The sequence below is a fragment of the Platalea leucorodia genome (assembly GCF_965183815.1).
Source record: "Platalea leucorodia genome assembly, chromosome: 4".
NCBI lineage: Eukaryota > Metazoa > Chordata > Aves > Pelecaniformes > Threskiornithidae > Platalea > Platalea leucorodia.
This window is the reverse complement of record NC_138826.1, coordinates 76,405,012-76,425,588: the sequence shown is the minus strand read 5'-3', so window position 1 is coordinate 76,425,588 and position 20,577 is coordinate 76,405,012. Positions and strand designations below refer to the sequence as shown.

Genomic DNA, 20,577 nt, shown 5'->3' with positions numbered 1-20,577 from the left:
ATCCCTGGTGAAACACGTTATTGAAAAACCGTCCCGTAAGGTACCCCTTGGCCTTGTCCAAGCTCCCTCCAGCAGCCTCCGCACGGCAAACAACCTCAATACCGCAAGGGCTTTTGCTAGCAACAGTGCCAGCCACTGCCATGGCGCACGGTGCCCGGGAAGCTTCTTCAGCTGCCTCTTGGCAGCACGTAGCCCCAGAGAGGGAAAATGGCGCTTTCACCCGCTGGAGAGAGGTGCGAGGACTCGCGGCTCGGCCCCCTCCGGCGGTGCGAGACCCCCTCGCTCGCCCCCCGGGGGGCTACAACGCGACCCCCGCGCCGAAGCGCCCCTCCCCGCGGGATGAAGGCGGATTTCATCCTCCGCCGCCCCCCCCGGAGCGGGGGTGTCAGCGGGGAGCTGACCGCGCCGCGGCCGGGCCCCGCCGGCCTCCACAGCCGCCCCTGCGCGCCCCGCGGGGCCGTTGCCCGAGGCCGTTGCCTGGCGACGCCGGCGCGTTCCCGCCGCGGCCGGGCCGGAGCATGGCGGAGCCCGCCGGGCCGCCGCTCCCCGCCTCCGTCCCGCAGCCCCCGCCGGCCGCCTTCTTCGGGGCCGTGGCGCCGGGCAACCCGGTGGTAGACAGCTTCGAGGCCGAGCTGCGGGACGTCCTGGGCTTCCTGCGGCGGCTGCGAGGCGCGGGGGAGGCCAAGCCGCAGCAGCACGACCTGCACCGCCGCGGGTAGGGGCTGCGCCGCCGCCCCCTTGTCGTCGCCGCGTCGCCAGCCGCTCCGGGAGCTGCTCGCCGTTCCCGCCTGCCCCTGCCTCACCCTCCCCTCCTTCCCCTCCAGCCCCTTCCCCTCGGCCGCCTCACGGGGACTTTCCGCGCCGTCTGCCCGCGGCTCTCGGCCGGCCCTTCCCGGCCTGCCGGGCACCGCCGCGGCCCCCGCCCGCCCCCTTCCCTCCTTCCCGCCTCCCTCCTCACGCCGCATCCCACAGGCCAGGGAGCCCCTTCCCTCCCGCTCCCCCTGGCCTGGGAGCTAGCCAGGGGGTTGTTCTCCTGGGTCAGCATCTCCAGCAGTGTGCCAGAACACTGGCAATCCCTTTTCCTGTTTGTTTTTTTTTTTTTTTTTTTTTTTTAAATTACGCCCCCCCCCCCCCCCCAAAAAAAAAAAAAATCTTAACGTCTCCTTTTTCAGCACTTCCTAGAAGTTAATGCTTTAGGGAAAAAGCACAAGGTGTAGTGGAAGTTGGCAGCACCACTGTGGGCTGTATCAGAGCTGCCTGGGCTTTCTGGTAGGAAAATCCCTTCATAGTGCTGGAGCAACTGGCAGCCCACCAGCATGTGCTGCTGCGTGCGAGGGTGAATGCATGTGGGCACGTACATGCCTCTAAAAGATGCGCTCGCAGTAGGGCTACATGAGGATAACACCACACAGCTCTTTTTGTGCATATGTCTATGTCTATGTTGGTATATTTTTATACACATAGATGCAGGCAGAGCATATGGCAAGTATAATTGTGCATATTTGCTTGCTCGCATACATGCATATCTGTGGGTATGCATAAATCTAGATTTTGTAATGCAGTTAAGATAGAGCAACTGGAATCTGTGTGTGATTCATAGTGTACCCATGTGTCTTTTAGAGACGGTGCATTTCTCATGTAGCTCTCCCTACTGCATTTAGGTAGAATCATAGAATGTCCTGAGTTGGAAGGGACCCAAAAGGATCATCAAGTCCAACTCCTGTCCCTGCACAGGACAACCCCAAAAATCACACTGTATGTCTGAGGGCGTTGTCTAATTGCTTCTTAAATGTTGTCAGGCTTGGCGCCATGACTGCCTCCCTGGGGAGCCTGTTCCAGTGCTCCACCACCCTCTGGGTGAAGAACCTTTTCCTAATGTCTAACCTAAACCTCCCCTGGCATATCTGCCTGCTGTTCCCTCGGGTCCTATCATTGGTTGTCAGGGAGAAGAGATCAGCACCTGCCCCTCCTCCTTCCCTTGTGAGGAAGCGGTAGACAGCTGTAGGTACATTATAAAAGTTCATTATAATGATTATATTATTATAATATAATATTATAATTATTATAATTAACATTATAAGATAAAAGTTCAACTGCTTCTTTTAAGGTAAATGGTTGACTTTCTATCATTATTATCTGAGCAGTGTTCTATTCTAAATTTACAGGTCTTTAACATAAAAAATGAAAGTTTCCCAGGTTATCAAAATTTCATTCAAAAACAGCACAGGAGTTAGGTTACAGGGTAGTTAGCTTATCACTTACCTGCAGCTTCTACCCTTATGTATTTCACTTGGTACTTTCCTAGATGTAGTCCACAAATGACCCTTCTCTAAAGGAGCTGTATGCATTTTCAGGAGGTACTCAGATTCTACAGCCTCGTATTTGTCTGCAGCGGAGATCTTTCCTTTTCTAAGCCATCTGGATTTCTAATTTGTTTGTGTGGTGTGTTCATCCTCAGATCTAGGCCTAGATCTATCATGCAGGTATCAGTCTCCAAGCTTTTGCCTCTAGTGTTTTGAAGCTCTGTATGTTGACTTTTTGTATTGCTTCAGCAGCCGATTTCAGTGCTTTACTATTTTTAAGCCTTTCATTTATAGCTTCAGACCTTTTTTTGCTTTAGGTGATCTGTATTCTCACTTTGAAAGTTATCCTCTTTAGGCCCCTAGAGGAAGGAACGCCACTCAGCTGCTTCAGACACCACCAAAATTGCTGATAATGAACACATCCATTGTATCTTCTACACATTCATTGTATCTTCCGGTTGGGAGTTGGGCTTGCTGAATCTGATCTGTTTGCAAATGTCATGCCAAGTTACCAGGTTTTATGAACAGTGTCTCCAAGCCTTTCTTTACCCTCTGGAATATTTTGACCTGAATAGGCTCTGTCTTTTTCAAAGTGGTATTTTGTGGATGTGACCCACGTCCACACATAACTCAGTTGGCATGAGAGCATTTTCTCATCCAAAGAATTCTGCAGCATTCATCACGGAGATGAGAACTAATGCTACCTGGTTTTTGATCCCAGAAGTCACTGGTAGTGATGACCCATATGAAAACTCGAGGGCGTTGAGAACGTTGCGTAACATGAAGTTCCCAGTAGCTCTGCATCCTCTGTCATTCTTCATTTGTATAGGGGAAGTACAGAGGTAGAAGACTGGAATTCTGATTGTTAGCATATGTTCAGGCAGCTAGCAGTCATGTGTATTTATTTGTGATTATGAAATTTCAGGGTTGTTTCTCCCTTGCCTTTCATTGTTTGATAACTCAAAGTTGGAGCGTGTGCTGCGTGCAGAATCAGCCTTAGTCTAGTTGTTCCTAAGTATTTCTGAAGGTAATGGCTATTACAGGTGCTTTGCTAAATGCTCTAAAGGCTTCTTGCTGTGTCCTTTGTCAAGCTACTTTTTCTGGCATGGGTTGAGATCAAAGTGTTCTCGCTATTAGAGGGGCAAGAAAACCAGCTTCCAGATGGCAAGTATGTTCAATTTAGAAAAATAAAATTGTCGGCTTCATTCCTCCAATGCTGTCAGCCTTTGGTATTGATAAATCAACAGTAAGGCCATAATTTAGGCACTTACAGTGTTCTAATGTAAGAAACAAAAATCACTGAGGGCCTGACCTGTACTGGAATCATGAATGTTTTCAATCAGAAGTAGCAATCAAAAGTATTTTCCCTTAAGTAAATGAGAAGTTGGTTTACCCCATTTCTATTGGTAATGGGGCCATAAAAGGATTACCTTGAAATATTGATTTTATCTCATGTTGTGTGGCTTAGCCACCCTTATTTAATAAGACATCTTTTGATCAGTATCAGAGACTCCTTTACTACCTGTAGTAAAGACTTTTGGCCCAGAAGTATATTCATGTGGGCCTTACCCTGTGCACAGTATTATGGGTTGACCTTAGGGAAAATTTTTTTATTATTCATAGAGTGTCTGGAAATGAAGAAAGCTCACCTCTGAGCTCTGACAGCCCAGTATTTTTTTAAGAATTCACTTGCTTAACTTGTTATTCTGGTGTCCTACAGCCTGTTTAAAGGAAAGGCTGATGAGCTGTTTGGGAAGCGTCTTGCTCTCCTCCTTTGTCTGTGTCAAAGAAGCATTCCTGTGTCATGAACTCACTTGTAGTTAGTCATGGCATTGTAGCAGATAGAGTTTACCTTAATCTTCCTATTGAAGTTGAAAGTCTAGTCAGATTTGTCACTACTTTACTAAACTAGTTTATTACAGATTTGTTACTTGTTTATTACATCTAAGAATCTTATGTGTTAATATGAGGATTCAAACCAAAAAAAGAAGATGACCTTCACTGACCTTGGCTTTCCAGCTGATCAGTTTATTAGTCTTACCTTCCAGAGCTTTATCCACAGTCATTCTTACTATCAGTTACTTTACAGCCTTACAACCTGATAATTACCTTTTTTTATTTCCTTCTTTCTCCCCACCCAGTAGTATCCATCAAGGCTCTTGGACTCTGGAATTCTTTTCCTAAGCTTCTTCCCTTGATAGTCCAAGGGAACTCTGCTCAGATGCCTGACAGATTCCTTCGCTTTTGGAGCCTCTTTGCAGATTTATCCCTACTAACTGGAGTGGGATACTTTTCTCAGTACAAGAAGTCAGTAGCCACCCAGACTGTTAATTGTTTATGGATGGACCAGGAGGGACTCATTCCCCATTTAGAAGGTGCTCTTCATTAGACTGGGCTATGGTTTCCTTTAAAAACATAATGCCTTACATCTTTTTATTCAGATTGTTGCTTTTGGCCTAGTTTGTGCTGTTACTGAATTTTTCCTTTAGGATACACCTCTAGAATGTCCTACTTGTTTGTTCGTTGTTTACTTTCAAGAACTGAGAATTGTGCTGAGATGATACTTTTAGAAAAAAAAAAGGATTATGATTGTTGTAATTCTTTCGTGTAAAGATCATTTTGACAGGTTTCTCATACAGCCATCTGTTTCACCTTGAAATGTGAAGGTGGCTCGCAGCTTTCTGTTGAAAAAAGATGTTACTTATTGTGCTTTTTTTATTGGGAATCTTTTTGTAAGCTGAAATGAAGAGCTGTCTGGGAAGCTGTGAGAGTGGATGCCAAGATCCTGAATATCAGAACACAGCTTAAGAAAGCGGCCTGCATTCTAGTCTACCATCACTGTCTTAAGAGATTGAAAAGTTCCAGCTACCTCACACCAGTTAGCACAAGGTTTACATGTGAGAATTCAGCTAGAAGGTTATTTTCAAACAGTAATTCCTTTCTCCAGTTGTTTTTCTTCCTCATAAATTGCTACCTATGAATAATTTAGCTGTTGGGGTTTCACAAGGCACTCTTTGCTGAGGTTTCTGTACAAGTGATTTGTTAAGAGAATAAATGTAAGAGATGCCTGGCACTGTGAACACTGTCAATACTGTTAATAATTTGGTAACGAGATTCTTTTCTGAAAAATCCCTGTGCTTATTATCAGTCTGTTTGATCAATTATTGTTTTCCAGTTTGATTATAGCTTTCTTAAAGAAGTCTAGTGTGGGAAAGTTGTACACGTGAAGGCACTAACCCATCAAACACCAATCAGTAGGGACTATAATACTGGAGTGATGTACTCAGTTCCTCTGTAGAGGAGGCAAACTGCTTAGAGCCAGTGACCATTTATGGGAGGCCTGCTGGTTCAGCCAAATAAGTAATTTGTTACACAAACTCATCCTTGATGACGTCTGTGGCTAGAATAGCAGGCAGAGGCAACAGAATAGCATTGCAACTATTGCCATAAAATCCTTTCTATTTTAACAAATGTGTCCTTTGCTTCCCTCCGAATCCTACCCTTTATGATTTAAAATTCCTGAACATTTCATGCCAAATGCAGTTCATCCTAGAGGCTTTCTAATGACTTTCTTCTTTTGTGATTCATGATATAGCTCTATATACCATGAGCTCTATAGCTCTAGATACCATAGCTCTATATACTTTATAGCTCTATGGCTTATTCCATGGCTACCAGTTCCTAAGTTTGCTGCTACCTGACGTGCGTTGTTATTTTGGGATCTTTTTTCCTGCTCTTAGCGTTTGTAGTTTCCAGTCCAATAATTGCTGTGAGCTGTAATCCATTGAGTTTCTTTAAAATATCAGATTGTTTCTTCAGACAGAACCTCTCAAATACCAGCTGAAAGGTGAGACAGATTTTCCACTTGTGACCATGTTTGAACAATGCAAAGGGATTAATACTAAGCCACTTAAATAAGAATTTACACAGGAGAAAATTCATCATATTTTAAATGTGTGATAAAAACTGGTGACAGAAATGAAACCCAGAAATGTCCTTGGCTGCTTGTTTTAATAAGCACTTGTTTTGAAACACGTAGAGGTTCAAATAGATTTGGAAGAAAGGAGTTTTCGCAATTTGAAGTTTTCCTGATTTGTTTACTTGTTATGACAGGTCTACTGCCAGTTTAATCTGAAACCTTTTCTCCTGTATTTTTTTTTTTTTAGAGCAAATGCTTTGTTTAATATTTGGATCAAATATAAGCCTCGACTGCCAGAGTGGTATTACAATGAAAAACTTCTGAAAGTTGGTGACTCCCTCACTCAGATCAAAGTAAGTCATATGGAAACAGAAAAGATTCAGTCACAGTCTTTGTTTCATTATGTTTCTGTGCTACTTTAATTTTTAATTGTATTTTACTGGAAGCTATTTAGATAGTAGCAAAATCTTTTACAAAATAATTCCAATGAGAGTTGGTGATTTGTATCTCTTGCTTATTATTGCAAGAGTAAAATTGCCCTGATTTTTAATATATTTTCTATATATGTATTTCCCATGCACCTGTTGCCTTTTTAAACACCCCCAATCTTTCTTTAATGTTTGTTTGAAGTTTCAACACAGTAGAGTACAATATCTGACTGTGCCTGCAGACACTGCTTCAGTACAAATTGACAATGATGGAGCAGTGGTGGTTTGTTCCACTGAAATGTCAACTTGGTGCTCAGTTAACCAAAAGTGAATGTATAGAATTGTCAGGAGGGGAACAGAGAATAAAAACCAGAGTGCAATTACACATTATACAACTATATGTATTGATGGTGCTCCTGCATCTTGCATTCTGTGTGCACTTCTGGTCTCAAAAAACGTAAATCGCAACTAAAAAAGATTCAGGAGATAGATTGTTGAAGACTTGGAGAGTATTTGGGGGATGTTTCACTACATGATAACTCTATTTTTATACTCTTACCTAGTCATCTGTTACTGGCTACTGTTGGAGATGAGATACCGGGCTAGTAACTATTGGTCTGACTCAGTAAGGCTAGTTTTATGTTATATTCTTATATGATATTTGTCCTTTGTGTCTGCTGAGAAAAAACCCTCAAAGGCATGCCACTCATTACCTCAGTGATATTTGTTTCAGAAGATCATGTCATAAAGTCTGGGGCTTTCAATGTTAATTATTAAACAACATTCAGAAGCATCTCAAAGATGTAAGTTTGTTCTAAGTCATTCCTTTTAGGATTGAAGAAGGGTGCGTGGTCCTGAGTGACACAGTTATGAAGCAGAAATACTGAAGGATTACAGAGTTATAAGTTAATTTATTATAAAGGTTCAGTACTTGCAAAGATGCTTGAGAGAATACACTTAAAGGTTGTAGAGAATTAGCATAATTTAGAATAAGGGACAGCTCCTAAATAGGCGCTATCTGCTTAATGCAATTTTGTGTTTGTAATGATCCGTCAGTGGATTTTTCCACTTTTTGCCAGGAGCATATTAGAAGGTATTTATTTGGTCAATAATACTTTCCTAGTTTAAAACTCTGGCTATTTAGCGTGTCTGTGTTATGAGACAGTCAAGTATACATTTTAACTACGTCCTTCAGTCTTTCAGGCCTATTTCAGACACAGATTTTTCATATTAGTCTTCTAAAAGGTTGATTGTAATAGAAAAATTGTATTTATAGCACAAAAGTTAGTGAAAGTCTATAATTTATTAGTAGAATTCTTCCATGCTTTTGGAAAGATTTCTGTAACTTCTACTTAATTTTTTAACATAATGGGAGTAAAAAATTAGATTAAACCAAGTTTGTATTTTTTTTCAGAATGAGAGTATTAAATTTTAATCCCCCCCTGAAAGAAAAGCATAACTGACATTGTGTTTAAACTGAAAAATTTTAAGAACACTCTATTGACTTTTGCATTAGGAAAGCAGTTAAATGCCAATTGTTACCCGTATTCACCCTTTTTCATTCTCTGCAGCATATGACACTATTAGATTCCCTCTTTTCACCTAGAAAAGAAGAGGGCATAACTGGAAATCATAGACTCACAGAATGGTTCGGGTTGGAAGGGACCTTAAAGATCATCTAGTTTCAACTCCCCTGCCATGGGCAGGGACACCTTCCACTAGACCAGGTTGCTCAAAGCCCCGTCCAACCTGACCTTGAACACGTCCAGGGATGGGACACCCAGAGCTTTTCTGGGCAACCTGTTCCAGTGCCTCCCCACCCTCATGGTGAAGAATTTCTTCCTTATATCTAATCTAAATCTACCTTCTTTCAGTTTAAAGCCATTACCCCTTGTTCTATCACTATGTAAAAAGTCCCTCTCCAGCTTTCATGTAGGCCCCATCCAGGTACTTGAAGGCCTCCCCGGAGCCTTCTCTTCTGCAGGCTGAACAACCCCAACTCTCTCTGGTGGTCCTCATAGGAGAGGTGCTCCATCCCTTTGGTCATCTTTGTGGCCCTCCTTTGGACTCGCTCCAACAGGTCCATGTCCTTCTTACGTTGGGGGCTCCAGAGCTGGATGCAGGACTCCAGGTGGGGTCTCATAAGAGCAGAGTAGAGGGGGAGAATCTGCTTCTTTTGATGCAGCCCAGGGTATGGTTGGCTTTCTGGGCTGCAAGCGCACATTGCCAGATCACGTTGAGTTTCTCATCAACCAACACCCCCAAATCCTTCTCCTCAGGGCTGCTCTCAATTCATTCTCTGCCCAGCCTGTATTTGTGTTTGGGGTTGCCCCGACCCATGTGCAGGACCTTGCATTTGGCCTTGTTGAACTTCATGAGGTTCACACGGGCCTACCTCTCAAGCCTGTCAAGATCCCTCTGGATGGCATCCCTACCCTCCAGTGTGTCGACCACACCACACAGCTTGGTGTTGCTGGCAAACTTGCTGAGGGTGCACCTAATCCCACTGTCCATGTCGCTGACAAAGATGTTAAACAGCGCCAGTCCCAATACCAACCCCTGAGGAGCGCCACTCATGACTGGTCTCCACTTGGACATTGAGCCGTTGACTGCAACTCTTTGAGTGCAGCCATCCAGCCAATTTCTTATTCACCAAGTGGTCCATCTGTCAAATCCATATCTCTCCAATTTAGAGACAAGGATGTTGTGCAGGACAGTGTCAAATGCTTTGCACAAGTCCAGGTAGATGACATCAGTTGCTCTTCCGTTATTCACCAATGCTGTAACCCCATTGTAGACGGCCACCAAATTTATAAGGCACGATTTGCCCTTAGTGAAGCCATGTTGGCTGTCACCAATTACCTCCTTATTTTCCATGTACCTTAGCATGGTTTCCAGGAGGAATGTATCAAGATATAATGTATCAAGATAGTTTTAGGGGTGATCTTTTGGAGGAACACATCCAGTGAAACTGTTCTTCCACTATTATATCCTTTGCTTGTGTAATCCAGCAAGGATAAATGCTATTTATGCTATTTATAGAAAGCATATATATGTGGCTACTAGGTGAGCTTTTCCACAGAACTGGGCAAAGGTATGAGTATCATGCAGGTGTTACAAAGTCTTATGTGTCCTTCACTGCATCTGCCCTAAAGAATTCCACAGAAGTGTCCTGCCTCCTGAATAAAGAGCAGCAAGCTGAAGCTGAACTTCAGCAGCACTTAACACTCACTAGTAGGTTGAAGAAGGCATATAGAAGAGTCCATAGGTGTGGGGCCATTATAATTGAAGGTTAGGCTCATGGTATAGGTTTAGGAATACTCTCAGAAAAACTTAAGGAAGCTTGAATAACTGCATTTGTTACTAGCCCCTTCATTGCCTAGCCAATTCCATTCACCGTTTTTCCATGTTTGTGTTTTCCTCAACTTTTCATAGCTTCTGGGCCCTAGGAATTGCTTGGAGTATTGCATGAAGCTTTTAGTACTTGGGAACTGCTGCTCTCACAGTGTACTCAGTAAGAGGTTATTTCAAAAGCATCAAACCCTGCTCTGTGTACTTTACATTCGCTTCCCATAGCACAGCTCAAGTGTGGTAATTTGGTCCTTATGTTCAAGGTGCTTAACAAATGGGACCTAGATTGCCTAAAAATAATCTAGAATTCTGAGTAAAGACTTCTGCTTGCAACTTCAGTCCTCTAGTGTAATGTGGTTTTCTACAGTGAAGGTAAAGTTAGCAGTGTCATAGAAAAAGTTGTTTTGCTGGCCAGCCTAGAACTTTAAAATGAGCTGCCCTTGGAACTCTCATTTTTAATTGCATTTCTTTAAAACTCCCATTTTTAAGTGCATTTCTTTGACTTCACAAATTTAGTTTTCATTGTATCCATTTTTTCCCTGGAGAAAATAGAAAGAAAAAATATGTGATGGATGTTAGTTACAAATTATTGCCTTACTGGAAAGATGAATGTGGTGTAACACCAAGCTCTGATAGGTGGGGTAGACCCTATTCCATAAGTACCCCTCTTGACTCCTAGTTGAAACTCTTGACTCCTAGTTGAAAAATTCAACTCTTAGTTGAATTTTAAGTGACCTTTATGTTATATAATACTTAATGATGCATAGTCTTTAAAATTAATTATTGACTATGATTAGTCAGTGGATAAGCATGAACTTAACTTTCTGTCCTCCTCCTATTTTTTTAGTGCCTTCTCACTTTAGATTATTTTCTATTATACATCTGCTATGTATCTTTTGGGACACACCTAAATTCATTATGCATATTTGTTATGTCAAATTAGTTAGCCCATTAGTCATCATACTGATCAGCACTGACTCATTTTTTTCCCCTCCCTCTCTGCCTGTATCCGCCTGTTATCTCTGGTCTTGTACATATATTTTAAACTGTTTGGGAGAGAAATTACCTTTTTGCTATATATTAGTAACTAACTTAATGGGATTCTGATCCATGGCTTCAGATTCTAAGAGTACAGCCTGAATCTATGTATTAGATGACACAAGTGACTGACTGCCCATAGCTGTCCATGGAAAGTAAAAGTTTCTGTGTACGGCTGCTGCTTTCACACAGCAAAGAGGATGATAGGGCCACGTGAGTTAAACTCCTCAGATGATTAAAAATTCAGGGTAGGTGTTACCATGGTGGTAGGAATTTATATTGAAAAAAAGTGGGTGCAAGGAAATACTTTTGAATTTTCTGTGATTAAACATTAAAGGATCACTTTTACAAATACAAATTAGTTACTTTTTTCCCCAGAATTTATCATGACTGGTGTGTGTGTGTGTGCTAGAATTAGTGAAGTTGGTAGAGAAACCTCTAAATAATCTTTGCTGCAGGAAGTGGTGAAGGTGATTCAGTAAATGGCACTTCCACATCTGACTCAGAGCTGAACCATAGTCTCAGCATGATGTTAGAGTGGTTCCACATGCTGCTGGGGAGCTCTGTTTTGAATGAGACATAAAGCTCAACATCCTGTTTGTTAACAGTTCTTAAAGACCCAGTGGCAATTTCTGGTCTATTAATGCTGACTTCTTGGCCATATGTAAATTCCAGTTCCTCTTCTCTTCCTCTCTGCTTTTATAAAAGAAGGTCTTTGACATCAGGGGAAAAGGGGAGGCAGAAGTGATGATGTCTATATATTGTTTATAAAGTTCAACATTATGAGGTACTTTTCTCAGAAGTGTAGTATCATTATCAGTACTGTTGCAAAGCTGCAGGACATTCCAGGAACCCTTTGAGTTTATTACATTAGCCCAGGATCATACTTTACAATTGTTCTCTGATATGTCATATTTATGATTAAAATAAACAGAAACTCCCAAATCACAAGCTCTTCTTTTAAGTACTTCAACCTTTCATATGCTGAGAGTGTTCACATTAGAAATGACATTGCTGAATGTTTGTATGAAAATTCAGTGTTTTACTTCTAGCTGCTTTTTCACATTGATACCTTTTTACATAAAGATAATGAAAAATAACATGTTTTATAGAAATAGAAATATAATATACAAACTATAAAAATAACATCTTATTCGCTTTTCAGGAATATAAGTTGGCACTTTTACAGTGCTATGGAAGATATCTTCAGCAGTTCATTTCTGTAAACCTTGATGATATCATAGATGATGTGCATCGATTTAAATCCACCTTTTTCCCAAATGGTTTCAGAGACAAAAATGCAGCACTTACGGTAGGTTGTTATTTTTTTTTTGTCAGACATTCACAGATTCAAAATAAGTAGCCTGTTTTATCCTCCACAAATGTACTTCATATTACTTAAATATTAGTATTAATAATCTTTAATAGTTTGTCTATATAGATTTTATTGATATTTAACAGTCATATGTATGATATGAACATCCAGACTTGGTGTAAATTTTTAAGAGGATATAAGTGCATCTGCTTTTGTGGCATAAGCCAACCACTATCAACTTAATGTTAAAAAGGCAATTTTCTCTGAACAGGTTATTCTGTAACTGTCTACAGCAGTTTTTGCTCCGAAATTGTTGCTATTAATGTTAAAAAGGCAATTTTCTCTGAACAGGTTATTCTGTAACTGTCTACAGCAGTTTTTGCTCTGAAATAGTTGCTATTCACCCCTGTCAGAATCAGGATACGGGCAAAATTTGATAATTGTCCAGCAATTGTTGCAGAAATTTCTGTACAATGTGATGTAAGAACTGGGCAGAGTGCAAGAGAATTAAAACATTGTCTGTAATTTGTACCATAAGAGTGCAAAAATACTACATGTAAAAAAAGCTCATGACAGTAAAAAAGCAGGATTGCATTACTATGAATAGCTTACTTGCTCACTAAGAAAAAAAGAGGCAGAATGCTGAATAGTTTTCTAAAAGTGCTCTAAGCTCTGGGAAGCTGAGTGACCTCTAGAGTATGTTGGCATCCTTTTGTGTTAATTGCTTATTGAGGGAGGGTCTTGCAATTTATCATTTGTTATCCATGGAAGAAAGTGTTTCAATAGGTATAGGGGGGAATGCTAAAAACATGTTAGATTTTATCTTAAGCAGTTCTTTGCTGAGAAGCTCTACTTTCAGTACATGGTGGATATTTCAAAATAAAGTAATGCAAGTTATTCTGTAATGCAAGTTATTCTGTGATCAAGAGCAACAAAAGGAAATCGTAGGCATCTCCTGTGTATTGAGCTAATCAAATTAATATTCCTCTAGTCAGAGTTAGATTGTAAATAGGTGTTTAGTGAGGAGAAAAAAAGCAGACAGTTTGCTTAAAAGCTACAAGCAGATGTCATGATAGAAGAGATACTGTTTATATTATTTTTTGTTTTTCAAAAATAGTTCAGCTTCCTAGAGAGAATATGATCAGAGACTATGTTAATCCATTTTATTTTGTTTTTTAAAAAAATGCTTTGTAAATAAATTCGAAGTTCCAGAGATGGTTTCTCCTGTTTTCTGTATGTTTGCCTAGACCTTGAACCAATTATAGTGCCAGATGTTATAATGAGTCTATACTAAAATGCTCGTTCTATAACTTGGCCTTTAGACACTGAGATATCCCTAAATTTTCAGATATGGAATCTAGTTTGACAATGGTCTCTGCAACTGGAAATGGATAATGATAAAGTGTCAAATGATTACATCTAAAGGCTTTATATGTAAATTTTTTGGCCAGGTTTCTGCATCTAGCTTTTGTTTTTTACTGTAACACTAAGGAAATCACAGAAATGGAGTTTCAGGGCTTGAAACTTCCAGTTTCAGTGAATCAACTGAAAAAAATAATATAATTTCAAATATTACCAGGTTAGTAGGCTTCTGAGAGGTTAATAGTTACTGCTGGCCATGTCCCACTTAGCTCATTTTCTCACATGTTGGTTTGTTCAGATGATACTGTACTCCAGACAAGACTGAGATCACATTATATTAGGTATTACAAGGAAGAGAAGGAACAATGCATCTGTAGAAGAGAACAGTAACGGATGAGAGTGAGAAAGAAGATGTGTGATACAAGTGGAGAAGTGCAGAAAAGTTAAGACTTGCCTTAATTTACACAAGACATCTACAGAGAAGCCAAGAATTAAAGCCAGATTCTTTGAATATCAGTTTAATGCCTCATTTATCCTTTCTTCCTATGCCCCTTTCAGCAGCCCTAGTGCACTAGGTGCATTTTCATCCTGTGACGCGGTGGAAACTGACTCAGGCTAATGGTACAGCAACCTTAAAGCTTGAGCACTTTCTCCACATTCTAATTCTTATTTCAATATCACGCTGATTTTTTTTCTGGTATGCTTGATCTTTTAATACTCACCATTTTGTTGTACTTTGCTGATGTAAAAACTGAAATATGCATCTATTTTATCTCTGTATATTAATTTTACATATGTTTCCATATGTTTTAGTTCCATGCTTTGCAAGAAAGGAATGTTTGCATTTATCAGATGGTTTGCAGCAGTGACAGAAATCTCCAGAATCAAGAGTCCCTGCAGACTTGTTTCAATGTCTTGTCCTCATTACGACTCACTATGCAAGTGGCTCTACCTCAGGAGAATTTGTGTTGGCTTATCTACAATGGTATCTCAGGCTTTCCATTTACATTTCTTTGCTAAGCAAACCTGTGGAGGGAAACTTTATACATGTTCTTTATGGTCAACCTAAGGGTCATGGATAAATCTCTAGTTAGTCTTCAATTGTAGTAGGTTGTTTTGTTGGGGTTTTTTTGTTTGTTTTTTTTTTTTCCTAAAATGTGGGATTTTTAAATTGAAGTTTCTACATAGTGTGCCTTTTTCAGATGGGCCATGATAAAAATAGCATCCTTTTCATCATAGCTGTGGTTAGAGTGTACTAATAAAATGAAATCTAACAGCATAATAAGGGCATTTTTTGAGTGAAACCCGATTAAAAAAAACCCTCATAAGATTTTTTTATCCATAAAATGTTTGTATTAATGTTTTTTGGTTTTTGGTTTTTTTTAAAGGGGGTTGCAGGTCTAAGAGAAAATTAATTATTGTCTGTCGATTACGTCTTTGTATTTTTTTTAAATGATCTTTAAGGCTGGAGTTAATAATAAAACTATTCTAAAAAATACCATATGACATGTAGGAATTTGTATATCTCTGCATATGATTTCAGTGTGCTACATATAAATGCTTGAATTAGGAAAAAAGATGAAGAAAAAATGGAACTTCCATGAACTAGATACACAGAGAATGGTGTATCAAGATTTTTATTTCAACAACAATAACAGTATATTTTTGCTTTGAAAGGCAATGTGATTTAGTCAAAAGTCAAAAGACTATTATTAATTCATTCTACTGTGGTCAATTGTTGCAATATAAATTGAGGAGATAATGTGGTTTTAATTTAATTTTGGAAAATTTACTTTGTTTGAGCTATAACTAGTGAAAATTCTTATCCTTTTGTTTTGCTGGGACTGCCGTTGCCCTCAGTCCCTACTTTTGAGGTGTGGTTTTTGTTTGTTTGTTTCTGTGGGAGAAGAATTAAAATTGAAATATACTCACCTGCCATTCTTAAGTCTCACTACCTGTGTATGGGACAGGTCTCTGTACCAAGCCTAGCCAATAATCTGATTAGAAGTAAATGTTGGGTGATAACTCAGATTTTTCCCAGTTCATGAGCACTTTTCTGCGATTTCTGGCAATAGTTTTTGTGCCTCATTATGCATTTGACTGACAAAAAAAATCTTCGTTATGCTTGCTCAATTCTTGCTTATCGGGATAATAACACCCTTCTAGCTATGACAGTTGACATTGTGATGCCTCCCGCTGCCACAGGTGTCCCTTTCTGAACATTTGTACAGACAGAAGAATAGACTTTCCCCCCATCCCAGAACTGCAATGTCTTTTATACTTCTCGGGCTGATTTTTGAAAAGCAATTTTGTGACATAGCCTAAATTAAGTAAATTTTTTTTGACAGGATTTTATTTGTAAGTCACTTTGATGCTTTTGAAAATTCTATTCACAATCAATTTTCTTCATTTCACTTATCATACTTAATATCACATAATAGTGGTGTTGTCTGCTAGGACAGTGCCATGACAGACTAAAAGAATCACATAAGGTCTGTGAGGAGACGTAATATTTTTTTTAAAGAGGCTGGCATTTGGGAATAAAAATAAGATTTTCCTCTCTATCAGTTATTTGATAAAAATTCAATATAGTGCATTTTTCAGATTTCATTCTTTTATGATACTACTTCATTGTGTAGGTATTTTTGAAGCTAATATCGCCCAAGAATTTAATGGCTGCATCTTCTCTAATTTAAAAGTAGTTATAGAAAAATTACTAGTTTATTTTTTCAGCCTCTGGAAATAACAACCCCGATATTATGAAAAAGTTTCAGTTGGTTAGCATAACAAATTTCATGTAGGATTATAGAACTTACATGGTTTTTACTTTTTGCAGGTACTATTCATATTTACACCATATGCAGACATTTGATGATGAGAGGTCAGTCTGCTAAGGTATGGCAAAAGAAATAGAAACGTTTGAAAAATTTACAGAAGATTGGAAAATGCACCTGTATTTCGCATAACACTGTTCCCTGACATATCTATTTCATTGTCATTGCCAATAGTAGCAATTTGTCACAAGGGAATAAAATGTCTAGATTGCAAAATGGCCAAATTCTAAGCCCTCATGCCTTTATGACTCTGCTCTTCCTCCGCTGTGGAATGGAGCCCAACATAATGTCTTGCTGGTCTTTGAGATGGGATATGTTAGACTGTTTCAGAGGGCTCTGGATGATTTTTTTTTTGGGCAACTGTATCAAATCCCAAGAATTGGTCTTTTGTTTTGTAAAATGTGGAAATGTACTGACACCTGGTGGCTAGGTTTTTAGTTGTACATACTTGATAAAAATGACCTGGCCTTTCTCCCCTGCCCTTTTCTTTTTAACTATGAATGTAATTTTTGTTTGCCTTAGCTTTACTTTTTTCTCCTAAAACTTGAACAGAGTCTGGCTCAGCCTAGATCCGGTATATTTTCTTATCTGTTGGTTATATTAATCTTTTATTGAGCAGGAAAGATTATTTTCTCTTTGAACATCTTTTATTGAATTCAGAAGTGATTTAGCACCTCCTTTAACATATTCAGGCTTTTACTATACAGGAAACAGAGGAAGTGATCGTAGGCATTTCAGATTCTTTTAATTCAGACAAAAAGAAAATCTGTATATTGACTTAATTTAGGACTAAGGTTGTGCATATTTTGTGTACCTTAGGGAACAGCTGACCCAAAGAAAATACAAGGAGAAGATATTGTTCAATCAATTTAGTAGGACTAATTCTTAAAATTAGACTGCTGCAATGACTATGTTGGCCCTAAAGTTAAGAGCGTATAGTGTAGTTCCATGATTGTAAATTAATGTAAGAGCAGGCTGTCACCAAAGAAGGCAGACTCCATTGCATCCCGAATAAGCTTGCTGATCTAGCTGAAAATCAACTTAGAAAAAAATGATCACTAGAGCTGACACAAAGGAGAGGGAAAACTCTCAAGATAAGAGCAGATGAGAGACAAGGGTAGGACCTCTGTGTGGTGGCAAGGCTATAGTGAACTGGAGTGGTTAAGGTAGCTTGGAGACTAAAAGATAATGCCTGACCACAGTTTCAGATGGGGAAAAAAACAATAATATGCAGGAGGAATGCTCTGTAGTTAATAAAACATGTTAAAAATTAATACAGTTTCTGTGATTTTTTTTTTTCCTCTTTTAATTTGTCCTACCAGCTGAGGATAAATCTTTGTATGTGTCCTTTAGTATATTTATATAGTTTAAAATGCATTCGGTTTAAAACTGGATTTCTTCAATACAGGTCCTGGAATACTTACTGTGGGCCAGTATATGTATGGAATCATCCATTCCGCTCTTATCTGTACATTATTTGACATGGAGAGCCACCCTGTATACTGCAGTTTGTCAGTGTTATTTTGATTGTCAAGCCGGCATTCATGGAGAGGTATTCTGATTTACCATACGTAGCATTTCAGATGCAATCAAATGGGAAATAAATACTTATTTAAATATTCCTGCTTATTATCAGATCGTATGTATTTAGAGTTCTGCCCATATTCCAAAATTTAACTGCAAAGTGGAGGTGTGTTTCCCCATGTAAAAGAGTAATCAATTCAAAGTTAAATGCAATAGTACTTTGTAATATAATCATAGTCATAGGCTTCTAGCATTAAGTAGTCGCCAGCCACCATGCATATATACAAAAGGTATTTTGCAAAGGTTTTCTTTTCCTTTTCAATTGTTGTCCATGACCTGGCTTTCATTGCAGCTCTTTGCAGTTGTCTGAATTCAAGAATATGATTCTAAAATTAAAGACCAACATACAGAATATGAAAACAGAGTATAATTTTTTTTTTTAATACTTTGAACAGATATTTGCTCGCCGTGGTCTGATTAAAATTGATGAACTGAAGCAATTAGAAAATATCAGTTCTTCGCTGGAAAATTCAGAGACAAAAAAGATTTTTAGAGAGGCCACTCTAAAGGTATCATTCTGCATTTCATTATAAGCAGGTAGAGTAGTTACAATCTCTATGAACAGAACACGTAACACAGTTATTTACTTACTTTTTTCTTTCTGAGATGTCGGTAATGATTTTCAAGAGAGCAGTATTTGAATCCAGAAGAAAGCCGAAAAGCTACTTTCGACCTAAGTTAAGAGTTAGCCTGAAAGAAGCAAAAAATGTAAGTAAGTCTAACATTTTGTGCAGTCCTTCTCTTTGTTTACTATTTGCATGTGGTGAATATGTGATATAATTCTGCTTAATACAGGTGGTACTATTCACCAGGAGAAAGTATTACTCTTTCAGTTTCATAGTTAACATAATTTATTATTAAAACTCAGAACAAACTTGAAAGGAAGGAAGATGTAGTAATTACTACTTTAGAAAATACTGATTTTTGTAGCATTTTTTTCCTTTAGCAATTATGTTAGCAATAAATATAAGAGGAATTTTGTTCAAATTCATACCAAGTGTATGGAGTCCTGAGTTTGCCCTGCTGTGTTAAATCACTGTGAAGATAAAGGGGTACTTTGGAAAAAAGCTACCACGTTTTTAAATTTTTTATACTTACATTGGAGAACTCTCTTAAATCTTGAGAGATTGTTTTTTGAAGGCCACTTACTTTTCTGCAAGTTAGCATGGATTAGAGAAAGGCATCCAGGATACAAAGTAGACTTTTAAGGAAGTAATGAATTTCCTCAAATTTCACTCTTCCCTTGTGTTCTTTACAGCCAGTGTCAAAAATGAGTGATCCATTGGGTAAGAATTATAAGTAATCAAAGAAAATGCTTCTTTGTGCGAGTGCATTGTTCCTTTTTTGGTCAGTATGCAGACTTTAATATATCAAACTTTAGTAGTTAAGTTTATGTCAATATGCTACTATGTGGGTTCGTAATGATTATGCATCTTACTTACACTGTATCATCCATTTTTGGTCATAGGTTGATAGGTCTTTTGAATTCAAGACCTTTCCTAGATGCAGGACTGCACAGACAGAGTAGAAAGTTCTCATTTTGATTTCACTGTGCCAGAGGATGCTTCTATCTGGGTCGTTATTCCCTTTGTGATGGACAGATGGTTGTTCTGCTTTCCTACTGTTTGCAATTGTGATTTAAATAAATTTAATTCCTGCAGTATTCCATGGGAAGCTGTCAGAGAGGAGCAACTGAAAGTACTAATCAGCAAGCTCCCAAAACCAGAGTCTTTTACTGAGTAATATTGCCTGCTCATTGGGATGCTTTGCATGGAAGCAAAAGATTGAGATACCATTGCACTGTGATACCCTTTTGTGATAAAAAGCATTATTCTGTGGAATGTTGTTAGCTGATGGTGATACAAATATAGATAGTTTGGTTTTATGGAGTAAATTATTTTCTTTTGCAAATACTGTATTATGAAGAATTAGTGTTATTGCAGTATTGTGGGAGTAAAGGTGTTGGTTGCATGGGACTTCTGGAAGTCCAGCCTCTGACTTGAAGCATGACTTTTGCCAACGATAGATCAAATCAGCTGCGGCTTTGTCTTCAAAACCTTCAGTGAAGGAGATTCCCTAGTCAATCTAGATAACCTCTTCCAGTACTGCACTACCCTCCTAATTAACATACTTTTCCTAATGTCCAATCTGCAAGTCATCCCTGGTGCTTTCAGAGTCATCTGAATTGAAGTAATCTAGTCCAGTCCCCCAAAGTTGAAACTGTTGTCATTACTCCTTGTTATACTATCCGTTTCTACTCAGAAGAGTTTGGCTTCTTGACTTTTAGAAGTCTTCTTCAAATAGTTGTGGGCAGCTATTAGGTCACCCATTAACCTCCTCTTTGCCAGAATAACTAAGGCTTCCTCAGCCTATTCTTTTACATTTTATGCCCCTAATCATCTTGGTGGACCACCACGAGACCCTGTCCTGTTTCTTAGCATCC

General features: G+C 39.1%; 1 protein-coding gene across 1 annotated transcript in view; it reads left to right on the top strand.

Annotated features, from left to right (window-relative positions):
- Window positions 1-518: 518 nt before the first annotated feature.
- Window positions 519-20,577, top strand: part of CFAP54 (cilia and flagella associated protein 54) — a gene marked incomplete at both ends in the record, with an annotated part of 119,345 nt that continues 99,286 nt past the window's right edge. Inside the window, 8 exons of the mRNA XM_082311068.1 lie at window positions 519-715; window positions 6,470-6,575; window positions 12,205-12,351; window positions 14,530-14,701; window positions 16,553-16,611; window positions 17,959-18,102; window positions 18,530-18,643; window positions 18,741-18,842. Coding sequence (XP_082167194.1) covers window positions 519-715; window positions 6,470-6,575; window positions 12,205-12,351; window positions 14,530-14,701; window positions 16,553-16,611; window positions 17,959-18,102; window positions 18,530-18,643; window positions 18,741-18,842 — 1,041 coding nt within the window. The remainder of the gene's footprint in view (window positions 716-6,469; window positions 6,576-12,204; window positions 12,352-14,529; window positions 14,702-16,552; window positions 16,612-17,958; window positions 18,103-18,529; window positions 18,644-18,740; window positions 18,843-20,577) is intronic.